The sequence below is a fragment of the Salvelinus fontinalis genome, chromosome 17, assembly GCF_029448725.1.
Source record: "Salvelinus fontinalis isolate EN_2023a chromosome 17, ASM2944872v1, whole genome shotgun sequence".
Taxonomy (NCBI): Eukaryota; Metazoa; Chordata; class Actinopteri; order Salmoniformes; family Salmonidae; genus Salvelinus; species Salvelinus fontinalis.
Window position 1 is genome coordinate 2,007,508 of NC_074681.1, and position 22,061 is coordinate 2,029,568.

A 22,061-nucleotide genomic window follows, 5' to 3' on the forward strand; every position below is an offset into this window, starting at 1 on the left:
CCATACCAGGTAACCCAAAACCAACACAGAAACAGAAAACATAGAATGCCCACCCAACCTCACGTCCTGACCAACTAACACACATAACAACTAACATAAATAGGTCAGGAACGTGACATTACCCCCCCCACAAGGTGCGAACTCCGGACGCACCAGCACAAAGTCTAGGGGAGGGTCTGGGTGGGCATCTAACCACGGTGGTGGCTCAGGCTCCGGGCGCGGTTCCCACCCCACCATAATCCATCCTAGCTTCCTCCCTCCAAGAATGTCCACCCTCTTTTTTCCCCCACAAAATCCTCTTAATAACATACCTAATAAGGACAACACCGGGACAGAGAGATAAATCAAGACAGAGGGATAGATAAGAATATAGAGGTAGATGAAGATAGAGAGGGAGATCAGGATAGAGGGGCAACTCCGGACTGAAAGGCAGCTCCGGACAGAGAGACAGCTCTGGACTGATGGGCAGTTCTGGGTATCTAGCCTTTTCAGGCTGAAGGGCAGCTCATGGCTGACTGACGAATCTCGACGCTCATGGCTGGCTGACGGCTCTCGACGCTCATGGCAGGCTGACGGCTCTCGACGCTCATGGCAGGCTGACGGCTCTCGACGCTCATGGCAGGCTGACGGCTCTCGACGCTCATGGCAGGCTGACGGCTCTCGACGCTCATGGCAGGCTGACGGCTCTCGACGCTCATGGCAGGCTGACGGCTCTCGACGCTCATGGCAGGCTGACGGCTCTCGACGCTCATGGCAGGCTGACGGCTCTCGACGCTCATGGCAGGCTGACGGCTCTCGACGCTCATGGCGCTCTGACGGCTCTGGCTGCTCATGGCGCTCTGACGGCTCTGGCTGCTCATGGCTCTCTGACGGCTCTGGCTGCTCATGGCTCTCTGACGGCTCTGGCTGCTCATGGCTCTCTGACGGCTCTGGCGGCTCTGGCAGATCCTGTCTGGTTGGCGGCTCTGGCAGATCCTGTCTGGTTGGCGGCTCTGGCAGATCCTGTCTGGTTGGCGGCTCTGGCAGATCCTGTCTGGTTGGCGGCTCTGGCAGATCCTGTCTGGTTGGCGGCTCTGGCAGATCCTGTCTGGCTGACGGCTCTAGCGGCTCCTGTCTGGCTGACGGCTCTAGCGGCTCCTGTCTGGCTGACGGCTCTGTAGGCTCATGGCAGACGGGCGGCTTTGCAGGCTCATGGCAGACGGGCGGCTTTGCAGGCTCCTGGCAGACGGATGGCTCAGACGGCGCTGGGGAGACGGATGGCTCAGATGGCGCTGGGGAGACGGATGGCTCAGATGGCGCTGGGGAGACGGATGGCTCAGATGGCGCTATGGGAGACGGATGGCTCAGATGGCGCTGGGGAGACGGATGGCTCTGGCCGGATACGGTGCACTGTAGACCTGGTGCGTGGTGCCGGAACTGGAGGCACCGGGCTAAGGATAAGCACCTTCCTACTAGTGCGGGGAGCAGGAACAGGGCACACTGTACTCTCAAAGCCTACTCTATCCCTGATGCGAGGTACCGGCACTGGTGACACCGGGCTGAGGACAAGCACATCAGGATTAGTAGGGGGAGAAGATACAGTGTGTTCAGGGCTCTGGAGACGCACAGGTGGCTTAGTGCGTGGTGCCGGAACTGGAGGCACCGGGCTAGATACACGCACTACAGGGAGAGTGCGTGGAGGAGGAACAGGGCTCAGGATACGCACTGGTAGCCTAGTGCGTAGTGTAGACACTGTAGGTACTAGGCTGGGGCGGGGAGGTGGTGCCGGAAATACCGGACCGTGGAGGCGTACTGGCACTCTTGAGCATTGAGCCTGCCCAACCTTACCTGGTTGAATACTCCCGGTTGCCCGACCAGTGCGGGGAGGTGGAATAACCCGCACCGGGCTATGTAGGCGAACCGGAGAAACCATGCGTAAGGCAGGTGCCATGTATGCCGGCCCGAGGAGACGCACTGGAGACCAGACGCGTTGAGCCGGCCTCATGACACCTGGCTCAATACTCAATCTAGCCCTACCAGTGCGGGGAGGTGGAATAACCCGCACTGGGCTATGCACTCGTACAGGAGACACCGTGCGCTCTACTGCGTAACACGGCGCCTGCCCGTACTCCCGCTCTCCACGGTAAGCCTGGGAAGTGGGCGCAGGTCTCCTACCTGCCCTTGGCCCACTACCTCCTAGCCCCCCCCCAAGAAATTTTTGGGAATTACTTACGGGCTTTTTTGGCTTCCGTGCCAGACGCGTTCCCTCATAGCTCCGGTTCCTCTCTCCGGTAGCCTCTGCACTCCCCAGTGCCTCCAGCTGCTCCCATGGCTTTTCGGGCTTCCAGCCACGTCTCCTTGCTGCCTCCTCAAACCACCGCTCCTGGGCTTTAGCTGCCTCCCTCTCTTCCTGAGAACGGCGATTTTCTCCTGCTTTAGCCCAGGGACCTTCTCCATTCATTATCTGCTCCCATGTCCAGAAATCCTTGTTTTTCTCCTGTCCCTTACTCCGTTTATTTTTCCCTTGCCGCTTGGTCTTAGCGTGGTGGGTGATTCTGTAACGGCTGGTGCTCTCCTCATCCTCGGATGAGGTGAGGAGAGAAGGATCTTCAGACCAAAACGCAGCATTTGGGAAATAAGCCATCTTTATTACGAATACGATGGCAACACGAAACGAAACAAAACACTTTCAAAACTACAAAACAAGAAAACGACGTAGACGAAACCTGAACATAAACTTACATAACTACACGTAACACTTACGGACAGGAAACATACTACATCGAAACGAAACGAAACGAACAACCGAAACAATCCCGTATGGTGTAAGACATAACACAGACACAGGAGACAATCACCCACAACGAACACTGTGACAACGCCTACCTAAATATGACTCTTAATTAGAGGAACGCCAAACACCTGCCTCTAATTAAGAGCCATACCAGGTAACCCAAAACCAACACAGAAACAGAAAACATAGAATGCCCACCCAACCTCACGTCCTGACCAACTAACACACATAACAACTAACATAAATAGGTCAGGAACGTGACATTACCCCCCCCACAAGGTGCGAACTCCGGACGCACCAGCACAAAGTCTAGGGGAGGGTCTGGGTGGGCATCTAACCACGGTGGTGGCTCAGGCTCCGGGCGCGGTTCCCACCCCACCATAATCCATCCTAGCTTCCTCCCTCCAAGAATGTCCACCCTCTTTTTTCCCCCACAAAATCCTCTTAATAACATACCTAATAAGGACAACACCGGGACAGAGAGATAAATCAAGACAGAGGGATAGATAAGAATATAGAGGTAGATGAAGATAGAGAGGGAGATCAGGATAGAGGGGCAACTCCGGACTGAAAGGCAGCTCCGGACAGAGAGACAGCTCTGGACTGATGGGCAGTTCTGGGTATCTAGCCTTTTCAGGCTGAAGGGCAGCTCATGGCTGACTGACGAATCTCGACGCTCATGGCTGGCTGACGGCTCTCGACGCTCATGGCAGGCTGACGGCTCTCGACGCTCATGGCAGGCTGACGGCTCTCGACGCTCATGGCAGGCTGACGGCTCTCGACGCTCATGGCAGGCTGACGGCTCTCGACGCTCATGGCAGGCTGACGGCTCTCGACGCTCATGGCAGGCTGACGGCTCTCGACGCTCATGGCAGGCTGACGGCTCTCGACGCTCATGGCAGGCTGACGGCTCTCGACGCTCATGGCAGGCTGACGGCTCTCGACGCTCATGGCAGGCTGACGGCTCTCGACGCTCATGGCGCTCTGACGGCTCTGGCTGCTCATGGCGCTCTGACGGCTCTGGCTGCTCATGGCTCTCTGACGGCTCTGGCTGCTCATGGCTCTCTGACGGCTCTGGCTGCTCATGGCTCTCTGACGGCTCTGGCGGCTCTGGCAGATCCTGTCTGGTTGGCGGCTCTGGCAGATCCTGTCTGGTTGGCGGCTCTGGCAGATCCTGTCTGGTTGGCGGCTCTGGCAGATCCTGTCTGGTTGGCGGCTCTGGCAGATCCTGTCTGGTTGGCGGCTCTGGCAGATCCTGTCTGGCTGACGGCTCTAGCGGCTCCTGTCTGGCTGACGGCTCTAGCGGCTCCTGTCTGGCTGACGGCTCTGTAGGCTCATGGCAGACGGGCGGCTTTGCAGGCTCATGGCAGACGGGCGGCTTTGCAGGCTCCTGGCAGACGGATGGCTCAGACGGCGCTGGGGAGACGGATGGCTCAGATGGCGCTGGGGAGACGGATGGCTCAGATGGCGCTGGGGAGACGGATGGCTCAGATGGCGCTATGGGAGACGGATGGCTCAGATGGCGCTGGGGAGACGGATGGCTCTGGCCGGATACGGTGCACTGTAGACCTGGTGCGTGGTGCCGGAACTGGAGGCACCGGGCTAAGGATAAGCACCTTCCTACTAGTGCGGGGAGCAGGAACAGGGCACACTGTACTCTCAAAGCCTACTCTATCCCTGATGCGAGGTACCGGCACTGGTGACACCGGGCTGAGGACAAGCACATCAGGATTAGTAGGGGGAGAAGATACAGTGTGTTCAGGGCTCTGGAGACGCACAGGTGGCTTAGTGCGTGGTGCCGGAACTGGAGGCACCGGGCTAGATACACGCACTACAGGGAGAGTGCGTGGAGGAGGAACAGGGCTCAGGATACGCACTGGTAGCCTAGTGCGTAGTGTAGACACTGTAGGTACTAGGCTGGGGCGGGGAGGTGGTGCCGGAAATACCGGACCGTGGAGGCGTACTGGCACTCTTGAGCATTGAGCCTGCCCAACCTTACCTGGTTGAATACTCCCGGTTGCCCGACCAGTGCGGGGAGGTGGAATAACCCGCACCGGGCTATGTAGGCGAACCGGAGAAACCATGCGTAAGGCAGGTGCCATGTATGCCGGCCCGAGGAGACGCACTGGAGACCAGACGCGTTGAGCCGGCCTCATGACACCTGGCTCAATACTCAATCTAGCCCTACCAGTGCGGGGAGGTGGAATAACCCGCACTGGGCTATGCACTCGTACAGGAGACACCGTGCGCTCTACTGCGTAACACGGCGCCTGCCCGTACTCCCGCTCTCCACGGTAAGCCTGGGAAGTGGGCGCAGGTCTCCTACCTGCCCTTGGCCCACTACCTCCTAGCCCCCCCCCAAGAAATTTTTGGGAATTACTTACGGGCTTTTTTGGCTTCCGTGCCAGACGCGTTCCCTCATAGCTCCGGTTCCTCTCTCCGGTAGCCTCTGCACTCCCCAGTGCCTCCAGCTGCTCCCATGGCTTTTCGGGCTTCCAGCCACGTCTCCTTGCTGCCTCCTCAAACCACCGCTCCTGGGCTTTAGCTGCCTCCCTCTCTTCCTGAGAACGGCGATTTTCTCCTGCTTTAGCCCAGGGACCTTCTCCATTCATTATCTGCTCCCATGTCCAGAAATCCTTGTTTTTCTCCTGTCCCTTACTCCGTTTATTTTTCCCTTGCCGCTTGGTCTTAGCGTGGTGGGTGATTCTGTAACGGCTGGTGCTCTCCTCATCCTCGGATGAGGTGAGGAGAGAAGGATCTTCAGACCAAAACGCAGCATTTGGGAAATAAGCCATCTTTATTACGAATACGATGGCAACACGAAACGAAACAAAACACTTTCAAAATTACAAAACAAGAAAACGACGTAGACGAAACCTGAACATAAACTTACATAACTACACGTAACACTTACGGACAGGAAACATACTACATCGAAACGAAACGAAACGAACAACCGAAACAATCCCGTATGGTGTAAGACATAACACAGACACAGGAGACAATCACCCACAACGAACACTGTGACAACGCCTACCTAAATATGACTCTTAATTAGAGGAACGCCAAACACCTGCCTCTAATTAAGAGCCATACCAGGTAACCCAAAACCAACACAGAAACAGAAAACATAGAATGCCCACCCAACCTCACGTCCTGACCAACTAACACACATAACAACTAACATAAATAGGTCAGGAACGTGACAATCAGTCTTTCTACAACAGAGCCATCCTTATGTGTGAGGGTGTCTACTACTACTATCAAACATGTATCAGTCTTTCTACAACAGAGCCATCCTTATGTGTGAGGGTGTCTACTACTACTATCAAACATGTATCAGTCTTTCTACAACAGAGCCATCCTTATGTGTGAGGGTGTCTACTACTACTATCAAACATGTATCAGTCTTTCAGAGCCATCCTTATGTGTGAGGGTGTCACGATCGTGTGGCGGATTGACAGACCAAAACGCAGCATTTGGAAAATAAGCCATCTTCTTTTATTTTAAAGACGACGAAAAATAAACACGAAACACTTAATACAAACTAACAAAACAAACGATCGTGAAGCTAATTAACGTCGTGCACACACACAGGCTACAAACGTTCTGACATAGACAACTACTCACAACCAATGAAAGCCTATGGCTACCCTAAATAAGGCTCCCAATCAGAGACAACCGAAATCAGCTGTCTCTAATTGGGAACTCATTCAGGTAACCATAGACTCTCCTAGACAACTAAACATACATAGACAACACTAGACACATGTACTCAACACAAACCCATATACTATACCCAACAACCCCTTTACCATAAAAACACCCAAAACCAACAAAACACAAACATTCCCCATGTCACACCCTGACCTAACTAAAATAAAGAAAACAAAGAATACTAAGGCCAGGGCGTGACATAACCCCCCCCTTAAGGTGCGAACTCCGGGCGCACCATTACACAGTCTAGGGGAGGGTCTGGGTGGGCTTCCATCCACGGTGGCGGCTCCGGCTCTGGTTGTGGTCCCCACGTCACCACAGTCCCTAACCACCTCCTAGGCTTCCTCCAAATGACCCCCCTCCACATTAACCCCATTGCATTAAGGGGCAGTTCCGGACAAAGGGGCAGCTCCGGACTAAGGGGCAGTACCAGGGTCAGGGGCAGTACCAGGGTCAGGGGCAGTACCAGGGTCAGGGGCAGTACCAGGGTAAGGGGCAGTACCAGGGTAAGGGGCAGTACCAGGGTAAGGGGCAGCACCAGGGTAAGGGGCAGCACCAGGGTAAGGGGCAGCTCCGGACTGAGGAATGGCAGCTCCGGACTGAGGAATGGCAGCTCCGGACTGAGGAATGGCAGCTCCGGACTGAGGAATGGCAGCTCCGGACTGAGGGACTGCAGTTCCGGACTGAGGGACGGCCCATGGCTGGCTGACAGATCTGGCTGCTCATGGCTGGCTAACGGATCTGGCTGCTCATGGCTGGCTGACGGATCTGGCTGCTCATGGCTGGCTGACGGATCTGGCTGCTCATGGCTGGCTGACGGATCTGGCTGCTCATGGCTGGCTGACGGATCTGGCTGCTCATGGCTGGCTGACGGATCTGGCTGCTCATGGCTAGCTGACGGATCTGGCTGCTCATGGCTGGCTGACGGATCTGGCTGCTCATGGCTGGCTGACGGATCTGGCTGCTCATGGCTGGCTGACGGATCTGGCTGCTCATGGCTGGCTGACGGATCTGGCTGCTCATGGCTAGCTGACGGATCTGGCTGCTCATGGCTAGCTGACGGATCTGGCTGCTCATGGCTAGCTGACGGATCTGGCTGCTCATGGCTAGCTGACGGATCTGGCTGCTCATGGCTAGCTGACGGATCTGGCTGCTCATGGCTGGCTGACGGATCTGGCTGCTCATGGCTGGCTGACGGATCTGGCTGCTCATGGCTGGCTGACTGATCTGGCAGATCCTGTCTGATTGGCGGCTCTGACAGATCCTGTCTGGTTGGCGGCTCTGACAGATCCTGTCTGGTTGGCGGCTCTGGCAGATCCTGTCTGGTTGGCGGCTCTGGCAGATCCTGTCTGGTTGGCGGCTCTGGCAGATCCTGTCTGGTTGGCGGCTCTGGCAGATCCTGTCTGGTTGGCGGCTCTGGCAGATCCTGTCTGGTTGGCGGCTCTGGCAGATCCTGTCTGGTTGGCGGCTCTGGCAGATCCTGTCTGGTTGGCGGCTCTGGCAGATCCTGTCTGGTTGGCGGCTCTGGCAGATCCTGTCTGACGGACGGCTCTGGCAGATCCTGTCTGGCTGGCGGCTCTAGCGGCTCCTGTCTGGCTGGCGGCTCTAGCGGCTCCTGTCTGGCGGACGGCTCAGTAGGCTCATGGCAGACGGGCGGCTTTGCAGGCTCATTGCAGACGGATGGCTCAGATGGCGCTGGGGAGACGGATGGCTCAGATGGCGCTGGGGAGACGGATCGCTCAGATGGCGCTTGGCAGACGGGCAGTTCAGTCATCGCTGTGCAGACGGCAGACTCCTGCCGGCTGAGGCGCACTGTAGGCCTGGTGCGTGGTGCCGGGACTGGTGGCACCGGGCTGGGGACACGCATCTCAGGGCTAGTGCGGGGAGCAGCAACAGGACGCACAGGACTCTGGGGACACACAGGAGGCTTGGTGCGTGGTTTAGACACTGGTGGTAAAGGGCTGGAGACACGCACCATATAGCTAGTGCGTGGAGGAGGCACTGGTGGTACTGGGTTGGGGCGGGGAGGTGGCGCCGGAAATACCGGACCGTGCAGGCGTACTGGCTCCCTTGAGCGCCGAGCCTGCCCAACCTTACCTGGTTGTATGCTCCCCGTCGCCTGACCAGTGCGGGGAGGTGGAATAACCCGCACCGGCCTATGTAGGCGAACCGGGGACACCATGCGTAAGGCTGGTGCCATGTACGCCGGCCCGAGGAGACGCACTGGTGACCAGATGCGTTGGGCCGGCTTCATGACATACGGCTCAACGCTCAGTCTAGCCCGGCCGATACGTGGAGCTGAAATGTACCGAACCGGGCTATGCACGCGTACAGGAGACACCGTGCGCTCTACTGCGTAACACGGTGTCTGCCCGTACTCTCGCTCTCCACGGTAAGTACAGGGAGTAGGCGCAGGTTTCCTACCTGACTTCGCCACACTCCCTTTAAGGCCCCCCCCAAGAAATTTTTGGGTTGTACTCACGGGTTTCCAGCCTTGTCTCCGTGCTGCCTCCTCATATCGCCTCCTCTCGGCTTTAGCTGCCTCCAGCTCTTCACGAGGAAGGCGATATTCTCCCGGTTGTGCCCACGGCCCCTTACCATCCAGTATCTCCTCCCATGTCCACGAATCCTGTGTAGATGGGTCCTGTTGCCATTTTCCATGCCGCTTGGTCCTGTAATGGTGAGTAGTTCTGTCACGATCGTGTGGCGGATTGACAGACCAAAACGCAGCATTTGGAAAATAAGCCATCTTCTTTTATTTTAAAGACGACGAAAAATAAACACGAAACACTTAATACAAACTAACAAAACAACAAACGATCGTGAAGCTAATAAACGTCGTGCACACATACAGGCTACAAACGTTCTGACATAGACAACTACCCACAACCAATGAAAGCCTATGGCTACCCTAAATAAGGCTCCCAATCAGAGACAACCGAAATCAGCTGTCTCTAATTGGGAACTCATTCAGGTAACCATAGACTCTCCTAGACAACTAAACATACATAGACAACACTAGACACATGTACTCAACACAAACCCATATACTATACCCAACAACCCCTTTACCATAAAAACACCCAAAACCAACAAAACACAAACATTCCCCATGTCACACCCTGACCTAACTAAAATAATAAAGAAAACAAAGAATACTAAGGCCAGGGCGTGACAGAGGGTGTCTACTACTACTATCAAACATGTATCAGTCTTTCTGCAGCAGAGCCATCCTTATGTGTGAGGGTGCGTGTGCATGATAGTGATATAAAATATATGTCATAGTTTCCTTTTTCATGATCACAATCTTGTGAAACCCAAACCCTCAAAGATCCCCCCCACAGTTCCCCAATAGCTGTCCCTCAACCATTCGAGACCCCTCCCACAGCCCCCCCCCCCCCCCCCCCCCCCTCGGAAGAAAATAAATAGATAATACAATTAATTCCATTCCCCACCCCCAAGAACCCCCCAATGCACCAACATCCAAGAGAATGAACCCCCACCCCCAAGAACCCCCCAATGCACCAACAACCAAGAGAATGAACCCCCACCCCCAAGAACCCCCCAATGCACCAACAACCAAGAGAATGAACCCCCACCCCCAAGAACCCCCCAATGCACCAACAACCAAGAGAATGAACCCCCACCCCCAAGAACCCCCCAATGCACCAACAACCAAGAGAATGAACCCCCACCCCCATGATCCCCCCAATGCACCAACAACCAAGAGAATGAACCCCCACCCCCAAGAACCCCCCAATGCACCAACAACCAAGAGAATGAACCCCCACCCTCAAGAACCCCCCAATGCACCAACAACCAAGAGAATGAACCCCCACCCCCAAGAACCCCCCAATGCACCAACAACCAAGAGAATGAACCCCCACCCCCAAGAACCCCCCAATGCACCAACAACCAAGAGAATGAACCCCCACCCCCAAGAACCCCCCAATGCACCAACAACCAAGAGAATGAACCCCCACCCCCAAGAACCCCCCAATGCACCAACAACCAAGAGAATGAACCCCCACCCCCAAGAACCCCCCAATGCACCAACAACCAAGAGAATAAACTAAAGAGAAACAAGGAAAAGACAGAAGAAAACAGCAAACAACAATGCAAAAAAACAAAGGACATCAAGGACAACTGAAATCATAACAGAAATGCTTACTTTATATGTTAGTGTGCATGTCTGGCACTATTACATGTATGTGTGTGTTCTTTTATGTGTTTATTTGAATGAGAGTGTGTGTATATGCATGTGTACAAACACCTGTACAGCAATAGCCTCAGGCAAACAGGCATTAGTTGTAAAATCACTGCCACTTAGTGTTCATTCAAATGTACTTTTTTTACGTTTTATTTGGACTTTTTTTTCTCCTTTATCTTTTGACCATCATTCTCTCTCTCACACAGCAACTCCACTCCCACTTGTCTCCAATTCCACACACCAACCCTCAGCTTCCCTCAGGCCATCCCATCTAACTCTGCTGGCCACCCACTTCGTGTTTCTACGCAACACATATCTTTAAACTATGCTATGATGTTTAACGTACAATTTCAATCTATCTAATTGAATAGAATCTACAGAGTGTGTGTTGAAGATAAATACTTTTACCAAGAGTATTAGAATATTAGTAATTGACTGACCCGGTCTCTCCAGATCTCCTAACAGTACTATTTCTAGGGTCAATTTTAGATCAATGCTATGCATTGTCAGCCATTCCTGAACCTGAGACCAGAAGCAGGCTACCTGAGGACATGCTGCTACTCTTACCTAAATAACACACTCAATGGGAATATCAAAACGTAACTGTCTTTTTTTCTCTTCAATTACACAAGTTCAAAGGTAAAAAAAGATTGTATCAGACAGAAGATGGATGCGGTTTGCCTGGCTACCCAGACTCCTTAGCCTGGCTACCCAGACTCCTTAGCCTGGCTACCCAGACTCCTTAGCCTGGCTACCCAGACTCCTTAGCCTGGCTACCCAGACTCCTTAGCCTGGCTACCCAGACTCCTTAGCCTGGCTACCCAGACTCCTTAGCCTGGCTACCCAGACTCCTTAGCCTGGCTACCCACACTCCTTAGCCTGGCTACCCAGACTCCTTAGCCTGGCTACCCACACTCCTTAGCCTGGCTACCCAGACTCCTTAGCCTGGCTACCCAGACTCCTTAGCCTGGCTACCCAGACTCCTTAGCCTGGCTACCCACACTCCTTAGCCTGGCTACCCACACTCCTTAGCCTGGCTACCCAGACTCCTTAGCCTGGCTACCCACACTCCTTAGCCTGGCTACCCAGACTCCTTAGCCTGGCTACCCACACTCCATAGTCCGGCCAAACACCACGCCGTGCCCACGGACGTTAGAACCAGAGCAGCAGAAGAACTCAGTTTGATTCGTCAGGCTAGGATATGATACAAACATTTCGTTTGATTCGCCAGGCTAGGATATGATACAAACAATCAGTTTGATTCGTCAGGCTAGGATATGATACAAACAATCAGTTTGATTCGTCAGGCTAGGCTATGACACAAACAATCAGTTTGATTCGTCAGGCTATGATATGATAGTTTCCCTCATCTCTGACGGAATCCAACGAAACTCTCACTTTTGTTGTTTTAAATGGTTTGTCCGTCAGTCGTCAGTGTACAGTAATTCCCTTTCCTGTTCGATTTTCAGACAATGTGAACAGGAAGGTGTTCAAGAAGAGCGTGAAACCAGGATGGCACTACTTTGGCAGGAAAATGGTCAGTGGTTCGTTCCCAGTATGTAACGTACAAGCCCTCCCATACACTGAAACAGATTAAACCTAGTCCTGGACTGAAAAGTGAGGTTCTCCATTGAGCATGCTTAATTAGTCCAGTACTAGGCTTAATATGTTCTAACTAATGGAATAGATGTATCTCTCTGTTACTCGTGAGACTACGTTGTATTACTAATACATTTTACACACTTTTTTTTGTTTTTTATTAATTTAATTGTTGAAATTGATATGTGAATTAATATATTTGTTTTTTCATGTGTTATAGGACGTTGCTGATTTCGAATGGGTGATGTGGTTCACAACGTTCCGCAATCACATCCTATTCGCCCTCGCCGGTCATGTGATCTTTGCCAAAGTCTGCTCCCTGATATCTCCCAGGGTGTGTATTCACAGTTACAATGACTTCACACACTCAAAATGTAGCTCTCAAAAGGCACTCTTATAGGGCTCTGGTCAATATAGTAGGGCACTATAGAGAGAATAGGATACCAGTGAGGGGTAACGCCAAAATGTAGCTTTTTAGGTATGTGTAACCATTGACATAAAGGGAAAGGGGGATACCTAGTCAGATGTACGACTGAATGCATTCAACTGAAACGTGTCCTCCGTACTTCACCCAACCCCGCTGCCTTAATCGACATCCACGTCAGTTGTTGGGGGTTAACTGCCGTGCTCAGAGGCAGAACGACAGATTTTTAACTAGCGCTCCTGACGCCTCTAGTTGCTCGTATGCCTGTGTAGTACCACTGTAGTTACGCCCGAAACAACATTGTATTATTAACATGTTGTTATAGTAACTGAATGTTAATTTTGCATTGCACTGTAATTTGGAATGTTTTTTTGTTGTTGTTATTATTGTATAATCCTGCCTAGTAAAAAGCACGAGTTGGCTGACTAATGGAATAGCACATTTATGTATAATCAAAGATTATGCTCCCAATAATTTAATGGGTAAACACCTGACAAATGTGTTCATGTTTTAAACACGCTTTCTGTTTTGTTTTGCGCTTGCGATGAAGATTGGTATGGATGATTGGTATTGCAAGGTAACATTATTAAACACAATAGATAACTCTTTATATATATGTATTTTTTTTTAAAGTAATTCTTTTCATCCCAACCGTCATCACTTTAGTGTAATCAACCATTTATAACGTAGTCATCGCTGGTGTTTGGTTACTAATGTATCTGTTTGGTACATATGTCATATAGACTTGAGTATATTACATCATAGTATAATGTCCTAGTGTTTACATTTACATTACATTTAAGTCATTTAGCAGACGCTCTTATCCAGAGCGACTTACAAATTGGTGCATTCACCTTATGACATCCAGTGGAACAGCCACTTTACAATAGTGCATCAGATCTTTTAAGGGAGGGGGGGGGGGGGGGGGGCAGAAGGATTGCTTTATCCTAGGTATTCCTTGAAGAGGTGGGGTTTCAGGTGTCTCCGGAAGGTGGTGATTGACTCCGCTGTCCTGGCGTCGTGAGGGAGTTTGTTCCACCATTGGGGGGCCAGAGCAGCGAACAGTTTTGACTGGGCTGAGCGGGAACTGTACTTCCTCAGTGGTAGGGAGGCGAGCAGGCCAGAGGTGGATGAACGCAGTGCCCTTGTTTGGGTGTAGGGCCTGATCAGAGCCTGAAGGTACTGAGGTGCCGTTCCCCTCACAGCTCCGTAGGCAAGCACCATGGTCTTGTAGCGGATGCGAGCTTCAACTGGAAGCCAGTGGAGAGAGCGGAGGAGCGGGGTGACGTGAGAGAACTTGGGAAGGTTGAACACCAGACGGGCTGCGGCGTTCTGGATGAGTTGTAGGGGTTTAATGGCACAGGCAGGGAGCCCAGCCAGCAGCGAGTTGCAGTAATCCAGACGGGAGATGACAAGTGCCTGGATTAGGACCTGCGCCGCTTCCTGTGTGAGGCAGGGTCGTACTCTGCGGATGTTGTAGAGCATGAACCTACAGGAACGGGCCACCGCCTTGATGTTGGTGGAGAACGACAGGGTGTTGTCCAGGATCACGCCAAGGTTCTTAGCGCTCTGGGAGGAGGACACAATGGAGTTGTCAACCGTGATGGCGAGATCATGGAACGGACAGTCCTTCCCCGGGAGGAAGAGCAGCTCCGTCTTGCCGAGGTTCAGCTTGAGGTGGTGATCCGTCATCCACACTGATATGTCTGCCAGACATGCAGAGATGCGATTCGCCACCTGGTCATCAGAAGGGGGAAAGGAGAAGATTAATTGTGTGTCGTCTGCATAGCAATGATAGGAGAGACCATGTGAGGTTATGACAGAGCCAAGTGACTTGGTGTATAGCGAGAATAGGAGAGGGCCTAGAACAGAGCCCTGGGGGACACCAGTGGTGAGAGCGCGTGGTGAGGAGACAGATTCTCGCCACGCCACCTGGTAGGAGCGACCTGTCAGGTAGGACGCAATCCAAGCGTGGGCCGTGCCGGAGATGCCCAACTCGGAGAGGGTGGAGAGGAGGATCTGATGGTTCACAGTATCGAAGGCAGCCGATAGGTCTAGAAGGATGAGAGCAGAGGAGAGAGAGTTAGCTTTAGCAGTGCGGAGCGCCTCCGTGATACAGAGAAGAGCAGTCTCAGTTGAGTGACTAGTCTTGAAACCTGACTGATTTGGATCAAGAAGGTCATTCTGAGAGAGATAGCAGGAGAGCTGGCCAAGGACGGCACGTTCAAGAGTTTTGGAGAGAAAAGAAAGAAGGGATACTGGTCTGTAGTTGTTGACATCGGAGGGATCGAGTGTAGGTTTTTTCAGAAGGGGTGCAACTCTCGCTCTCTTGAAGACGGAAGGGACGTAGCCAGCGGTCAAGGATGAGTTGATGAGCGAGGTGAGGTAAGGTAGAAGGTCTCCGGAAATGGTCTGGAGAAGAGAGGAGGGGATAGGGTCAAGCGGGCAGGTTGTTGGGCGGCCGGCCGTCACAAGACGCGAGATTTCATCTGGAGAGAGAGGGGAGAAAGAGGTCAAAGCACAGGGTTGGGCAGTGTGAGCAGAACCAGCGGTGTCGTTTGACTTAGCGAACGAGGATCGGATGTCGTCGACCTTCTTTTCAAAATGGTTGACGAAGTCGTCTGCAGAGAGGGAGGAGGGGGGGGGGAGGGGGAGGAGGATTCAGGAGGGAGGAGAAGGTGGCAAAGAGCTTCCTAGGGTTAGAGGCAGATGCTTGGAATTTAGAGTGGTAGAAAGTGGCTTTAGCAGCAGAGACAGAAGAGGAAAATGTAGAGAGGAGGGAGTGAAAGGATGCCAGGTCCGCAGGGAGGCGAGTTTTCCTCCATTTCCGCTCGGCTGCCCGGAGCCCTGTTCTGTGAGCTCGCAATGAGTCGTCGAGCCACGGAGCGGGAGGGGAGGACCGAGCCGGCCTGGAGGATAGGGGACATAGAGAGTCAAAGGATGCAGAAAGGGAGGAGAGGAGGGTTGAGGAGGCAGAATCAGGAGATAGGTTGGAGAAGGTTTGGGCAGAGGGAAGAGATGATAGGATGGAAGAGGAGAGAGTAGCGGGGGAGAGAGAGCGGAGGTTGGGACGGCGCGATACCATCCGAGTAGGGGCAGTGTGGGAAGTGTTGGATGAGAGCGAGAGGGAGAAGGATACAAGGTAGTGGTCGGAGACTTGGAGGGGAGTTGCAATGAGGTTAGTGGAAGAACAGCATCTAGTAAAGATGAGGTCAAGCGTATTGCCTGCCTTGTGAGTAGGGGGGGAAGGTGAGAGGGTGAGGTCAAAAGAGGAGAGGAGTGGAAAGAAGGAGGCAGAGAGGAATGAGTCAAAGGTAGACATGGGGAGGTTAAAGTCACCCAGAACTGTGAGAGGTGAGCCGTCCTCAGGAAAGGAGCTTATCAAGGCATCAAGCTCATTGATGAACTCTCCAAGGGAACCTGGAGGGCGATAAATGATAAGGATGTTAAGCTTGAAAGGGCTGGTAACTGTGACAGCATGGAATTCAAAGGAGGCGATAGACAGATGGGTAAGGGGAGAAAGAGAGAATGACCACTTGGGAGAGATGAGGATCCCGGTGCCACCACCCCGCTGACCAGAAGGTCTCGGGGTGTGCGAGAACACGTGGGCAGACGAAGAGAGAGCAGTAGGAGTAGCAGTGTTATCTGTGGTGAGCCATGTTTCCGTCAGTGCCAGGAAGTCGAGGGACTGGAGGGACGCATAGGCTGAGATGAGCTCTGCCTTGTTGGCCGCAGATCGGCAGTTCCAGAGGCTACCGGAGACCTGGAACTCCACGTGGGTCGTGCGGGCTGGGACCACCAGGTTAGGGTGGGCGCGGCCACGCGGTGCGAAGCGTTTGTATGGTCTGTGCAGAGAGGAGAGAACAGGGATAGACAGACACATGGTTGACAGGCTACAGAAGAGGCTACGCTAATGCAAAGGAGATTAGAATGACAAGTGGGCTACACGTCTCGAATGTTCAGAAAGTTAAGCTTACGTTGCAAAACATAAGAATAAAATACAAGATCTTATTGACTAAAATGATATAGTACTGCTGGCTGGTGAAGTAGCCTGGCTAGCAGTGGCTACGTTGTTGAAAGTGAAGCTGGCTAGGTAACCTCGACAATTTCACTAAATTTCTCTAAACTACACAATTATCATGGATACAAGGACAGGAAAGACAACTAGCTAACACTACGCTAATCAAGTCGTTCCTATTGTAATGTAAGTTTCTACAGTGCTGCTATTCGGTAGAAGTTGGCTAGCTAGCAGTGTTGGCTAGGTAGGAGGACGGCAGCGCGGGAGGCGAAAAATAGCTGGCTAGCTAACCGATAATTACTCAAAGCTACACAATTATCTTAGATAGAAAGATAGCAAAGAAAACTAAGTAGCTAGCTAACACTACACAAGTCAAGTCGTTCCGTTGTAATGTAATCGTTTCTACAGTGCTGCTAATCGGTGGCTAGCTGGCTAGCTAGCAGGGTTGACTACGTTACGTTAGGGCGAGAATACCTGGCTAGCGAACCTCAGCGAACCTTGATAACTACACAATTATCACCGATACAAAGACGGCTATGTAGCCAGCTAAGTAGCTAGCTAAGATCGAACAAATACAAATCAAAGATAGCAAAGACAACTGTGTAGTCAGCCAACACTACACTGATCAAGTCGTTCCGTTGTAATGCACTCGTTTCTACAATGCTGCTATTCGGTGGCAAGCTGGCTAGCTAGCAGTGTTTGGCTACGTTGCGTTATGTTAGGGCGAAAATAGCTGGCTGGCGAACCTCAATAACTACACAATTATGTTTGATGCAAAGACGGCTATGTAGCTAGCTAAGATCAAACAAATCAAACCGTTGTACTGTAGTGAAAATGAAAATCAGACCGTTGTACTATAATGAAAAGTTTATACTACTATTCGGTAGACGGTGGACGTTTGCTAGCTACTGGGCAGATAGCAGTGTGGACTACGATAGACGACGGAATACGATAATTACGCAATTATCTTTTATACACAGACGGCTAAGTAGCTAGCTAAGAAGAAATTGCTAAGGTTAGACAAATTAAACCGTTGTACTATAATGAAATGTAATGAAAATGAAATGAAAATTTATACTACCTGCAGAGCGAATGCAAATGCGACCGCTCGCTCCAAACCGGATGTTAAAGTGTTATCACTACAACCATTAAGATGTCTGATAACATTGATTTAACCTTGTAATTAAGTTCTAATAACATTGCTATATAGTTGTAATAATAACATATCATACAATTTTTACAACATTGTTACAACATTGTAATAATATTATCATAACATTATCATAACAACATTATCATAACAACATTGTAATAACATTATCATAACATTGTAATAACATTATCATAACAGCATTGTAATAACATTATCATAACAGCATTGTAATAACATTATCATAACATTGTAATAACATTATCATAACATTGTAATAACATTATCATAACATCATTGTAATAACATTATCATAACATTGTAATAACATTATCATAACAGCATTGTAATAACATTATCATAACAGCATTGTAATAACATTATCATAACATTGTAATAACATTATCATAACATTGTAATAACATTGTAATAACATTATCATAACAGCATTATCATAACATTGTAATAACATTGTAATAACATTATCATAACAGCATTATCATAACAACATTGTAATAACCTTATAATAACAACATCGTAATAACCTTGTGATAACCTTATAACAACCTTGCAATAACATTGTAAAAAATATATATATATTCAAATAACCTTGTTACAACCTTGTAATAATGTTGGCTCTTCCTGCTCCACAGCACAGGTCGTTGATCTATGGGTTGTACGGTGGCTTGGCGGTGTTGGTCAGTATGGGCGGGGGCTTCCTGGCTCTGGTCCTATCACACTGCTTCATCCTCTACAGCGTGGCTCTGGTCAAGAGGAAGTGGATCGTCTTCGTCGCCGGTCTCGCCAGCCTGGCCACCTTCAAGATGGAACCTTTTAATACCTGGCAGGTGGGTTGGCTAAACTTAGAGCTCTCTGATTGATTTGACCACCTATCCTATCCCTGTCCTTGTCTCAACAACATCAAGCAAGTGTCAGGTTAGTGTTCGCAATCAACTATTGGTACAATGGATTCACAACACCATGTCCTTGGTGTATTCCGAACTAAATTTTAACGGTTCAGCACTATCCTGGTACATAGCTAGTGTAGATTCACTTTCTTCCCGGAGCTGAGGGAATAAATGTCGGTCCTGGAAGTGCTATCTTTGTGACTGCGATTAGACACACATTTCAAAGTAAATATGCACCAAATGTCATTAGTATTTTGAACTAACTTCTAAATTTATGTAACTTAACTTTCTGGAATGGATTTTTTAATAGTCATTGGTGTATTAGTTCTTGAATAGAAGTTTGAAGTCTTGACAAAGTATGGCATCCATATTGGGAAGATGTCAGTTGTTTGACTAAACTTCCTCAGTAATGACTGACATCATGTTCACATCTCCTCCAGGAAGGTTTTGTGACGGGCTACTTCGACCTGCAAGACATCCTGTTCTACGGAGGATCCTGTTTCACCATAATGCGCTGTATGAGCTTTGCTCTGGAGAACTGTGAGAAGAAGGACGGCAACTACACCTTCACTGACCTGCTCAAGTATAACTTCTACCTTCCATTCTTCTACTTTGGACCCATCCAGACTTTCGATCAGTACCACGTTCAGGTGAGTCATTCTTCTACTTTGGACCCATCCAGACTTTCGATCAGTACCACGTTCAGGTGAGTCATTCTTCTACTTTGGACCAATCCAGACTTTCGATCAGTACCACGTTCAGGTGAGTCATTCTTCTACTTTGGACCCATCCAGACGTTCGATCAGTACCACGTTCAGGTGAGTCATTCTTCTACTTTGGACCCATCCAGACTTTCGATCAGTACCACGTTCAGGTGAGTCATTCTTCTACTTTGGACCCATCCAGACTTTCGATCAGTACCACGTTCAGGTGAGTCATTCTTCTACTTTGGACCTATCCAGACGTTCGATCAGTACCACGTTCAGGTGAGTCATTCTTCTACTTTGGACCCATCCAGAAGTTCGATCAGTACCACGTTCAGGTGAGTCATTCTTTTACTTTGGACCCATCCAGACGTTCGATCAGTACCACGTTCAGGTGAGTCATTCTTCTACTTTGGACCCATCCAGACGTTCCATCAGTACCATGTTCAGATGAGTTATATCCTTGAGCAGGTGAAGCTGGCAGTCATAATTAAATTGACATTGTAAGATTTAGTTCATCAATGTGATGTCACTTGAGTTTGTTTTCTCTATATTGGTTGTTTTCTAGAACAAATGTATTGGTCAGTCATTTTTACCATACCATGATCTTTAAACTTTGAACTTTGAACCCCCCCCCAGGCCAACAACCCTAACCTGACCCGTAAGCAGAGAGAGATGTGGAACATTACCACCGGGGCTTTGTTGCACCTGGGAGCCATTTTGGTGGTGGACATGTTCTTCCACTACCTGTACATCCTGACCATCCCCAATGACATGAAGCTGGTCAAGCAGCTGTCCGACTGGTCCTTGGGTCAGTTCAGCTAACTTTAAGGTTCAACCTTTATCAGTGGGGCTAGGAGTTTTTCCTGATCAGGAACACGTAATCATGAAAAAGGTTGTAGCCCTTCTTATCAAGCATTGAAATGTACTAAGGCCAGGATTCAATCCCATCACACATTGTCGACGATGCACCTCTTAAAGGCAATGTTCCCGCGTTCGCAGAGACCGCATTCACGGTAAACACTGCATACGTTTTCTTCACGGTAAACACTGCAAATGTTTTCTTCACGGTAAACACTGCATACGTTTTCTTCACGGTAAACACTGCAAATGTTTTCTTCACGGTAAACACTGCAAATGTTTTCTTCACGGTAAACACTGCATATGTTTTCTTCACGGTAAACATTGCATATGTTTTCTTCACGGTAAACACTGCATATGTTTTCTTCAAGGTAAACACTGCATACGTTTTCTCAATCGGAAATGACCTTTTAATGGTACATTGTCAGCAAAGTGCGATCGGATTGAATCCCGGCCTAATGCTGGGCGCACACTACATGACTTCTAAATAGTAACACATTTCCCGATTTTCTTGTCCCAAATCTTTCATTCAAACCAACCTCAACCCAAGGATGTGGGTGCTCACATTACACCATGATTCCCTAGTTAATCATGCCCTACATTTCTCGGTTGTCGTAAAAAAAATGCCATAACGCAAACATAACAGAAACAGCGAGCAGCTTTATTAGTGTGCACAATTAATGTGTTCAGAAACATCAAGAAAGAGACGGAGGCACAGAATATGGACCAGCCAATGGAAGAAGTGCAGAATATGGACCAGCCAATGGAAGAGGCGCAGAATATGGACCAGCCAATGGAAGAGGCGCAGAATATGGACCAGCCAATGGAAGAGGCGCCGAATATGGACCAGCCAATGGAAGAGGCGCAGAATATGGACCAGCCAATGGAAAAGGCGCAGAATATGGACCAGACAATGGAAAAGGCGCAGAATATGAACCAGCCAATGGAAGAGGCGCAGAATATGGACCAGCCAATAGAAGAGGCGCAGAATATGGACCAGCCAATGGAAGAGGGGCAGAATATGGACCAGCCAATGGAAGAGGCGCAGAATATGGACCAGCCAATGGAAGAGGCGCAGAATATGGACCAGCCAATGGTTGGTCAGACTTGGACAATATGGACTTTCTATTCTGCAGAGGGTCACATAAAACGTTTAATATTGAAAAGGCAGCTGTGTTCTCTCCACAGCTCCCCCAATCTGTCTTCCATCACCTCGGTCCACACAGTGCATGTTGTTGTTGCTCTCCTCTTCACCATCTTTGTTTTGGTCTCACATGCCAAGTGCTCATTGGCTATTGGCAGTAGTCCATTGCCCAATCGCGTCGTAGCACTGCTCATACGACAAGATGTACGACAAAAAAGGTCTAACATGTCAGAAAATGATAAGGTCATCCAACAGGGGTCTGGAGAACGGAACAGTCATCATCGGTGCGTCCTTGACCTGTTCAAACTACGCCAGTCCCGACGTATTCTGACCCTAACCCAAGTTCATAGGATTTCACCCCGATCATTAAAATGGATCTGGGATGGCAAAAACATGGCGAATTCGTAGCGAAATAGTGTAGTGTATTCCCTGCATAAATCCACTGGATTGAATCCTGTTTATTTCCTCACCTGACCAGGAAAAACTGACCAGGAAAACAGAAAATACAACCTCATCTTATAGGCCAATATCACTACCTAACAGAGATATCAAG

At 50.2% G+C, this 22,061-nt stretch overlaps 1 protein-coding gene across 6 annotated transcripts in view; it reads left to right on the forward strand.

Moving 5' to 3' along the window:
- hhatla (hedgehog acyltransferase like, a) overlaps positions 1–22,061 on the forward strand; it is a 42,156-nt gene that overhangs the window by 16,517 nt on the left and 3,578 nt on the right. For 5 of the 6 annotated variants that reach the window (XM_055865858.1, XM_055865859.1, XM_055865855.1 and 2 more), the window contains 6 exons: positions 12,170–12,237; positions 12,520–12,633; positions 13,274–13,300; positions 18,545–18,739; positions 19,240–19,449; positions 20,143–20,314. In XM_055865858.1, the coding sequence (XP_055721833.1) occupies positions 12,170–12,237; positions 12,520–12,633; positions 13,274–13,300; positions 18,545–18,739; positions 19,240–19,449; positions 20,143–20,314 (786 nt within the window). The remainder of the gene's footprint in view (positions 1–12,169; positions 12,238–12,519; positions 12,634–13,273; positions 13,301–18,544; positions 18,740–19,239; positions 19,450–20,142; positions 20,315–22,061) is intronic. The other variant, XM_055865861.1, reaches the window with a different exon arrangement.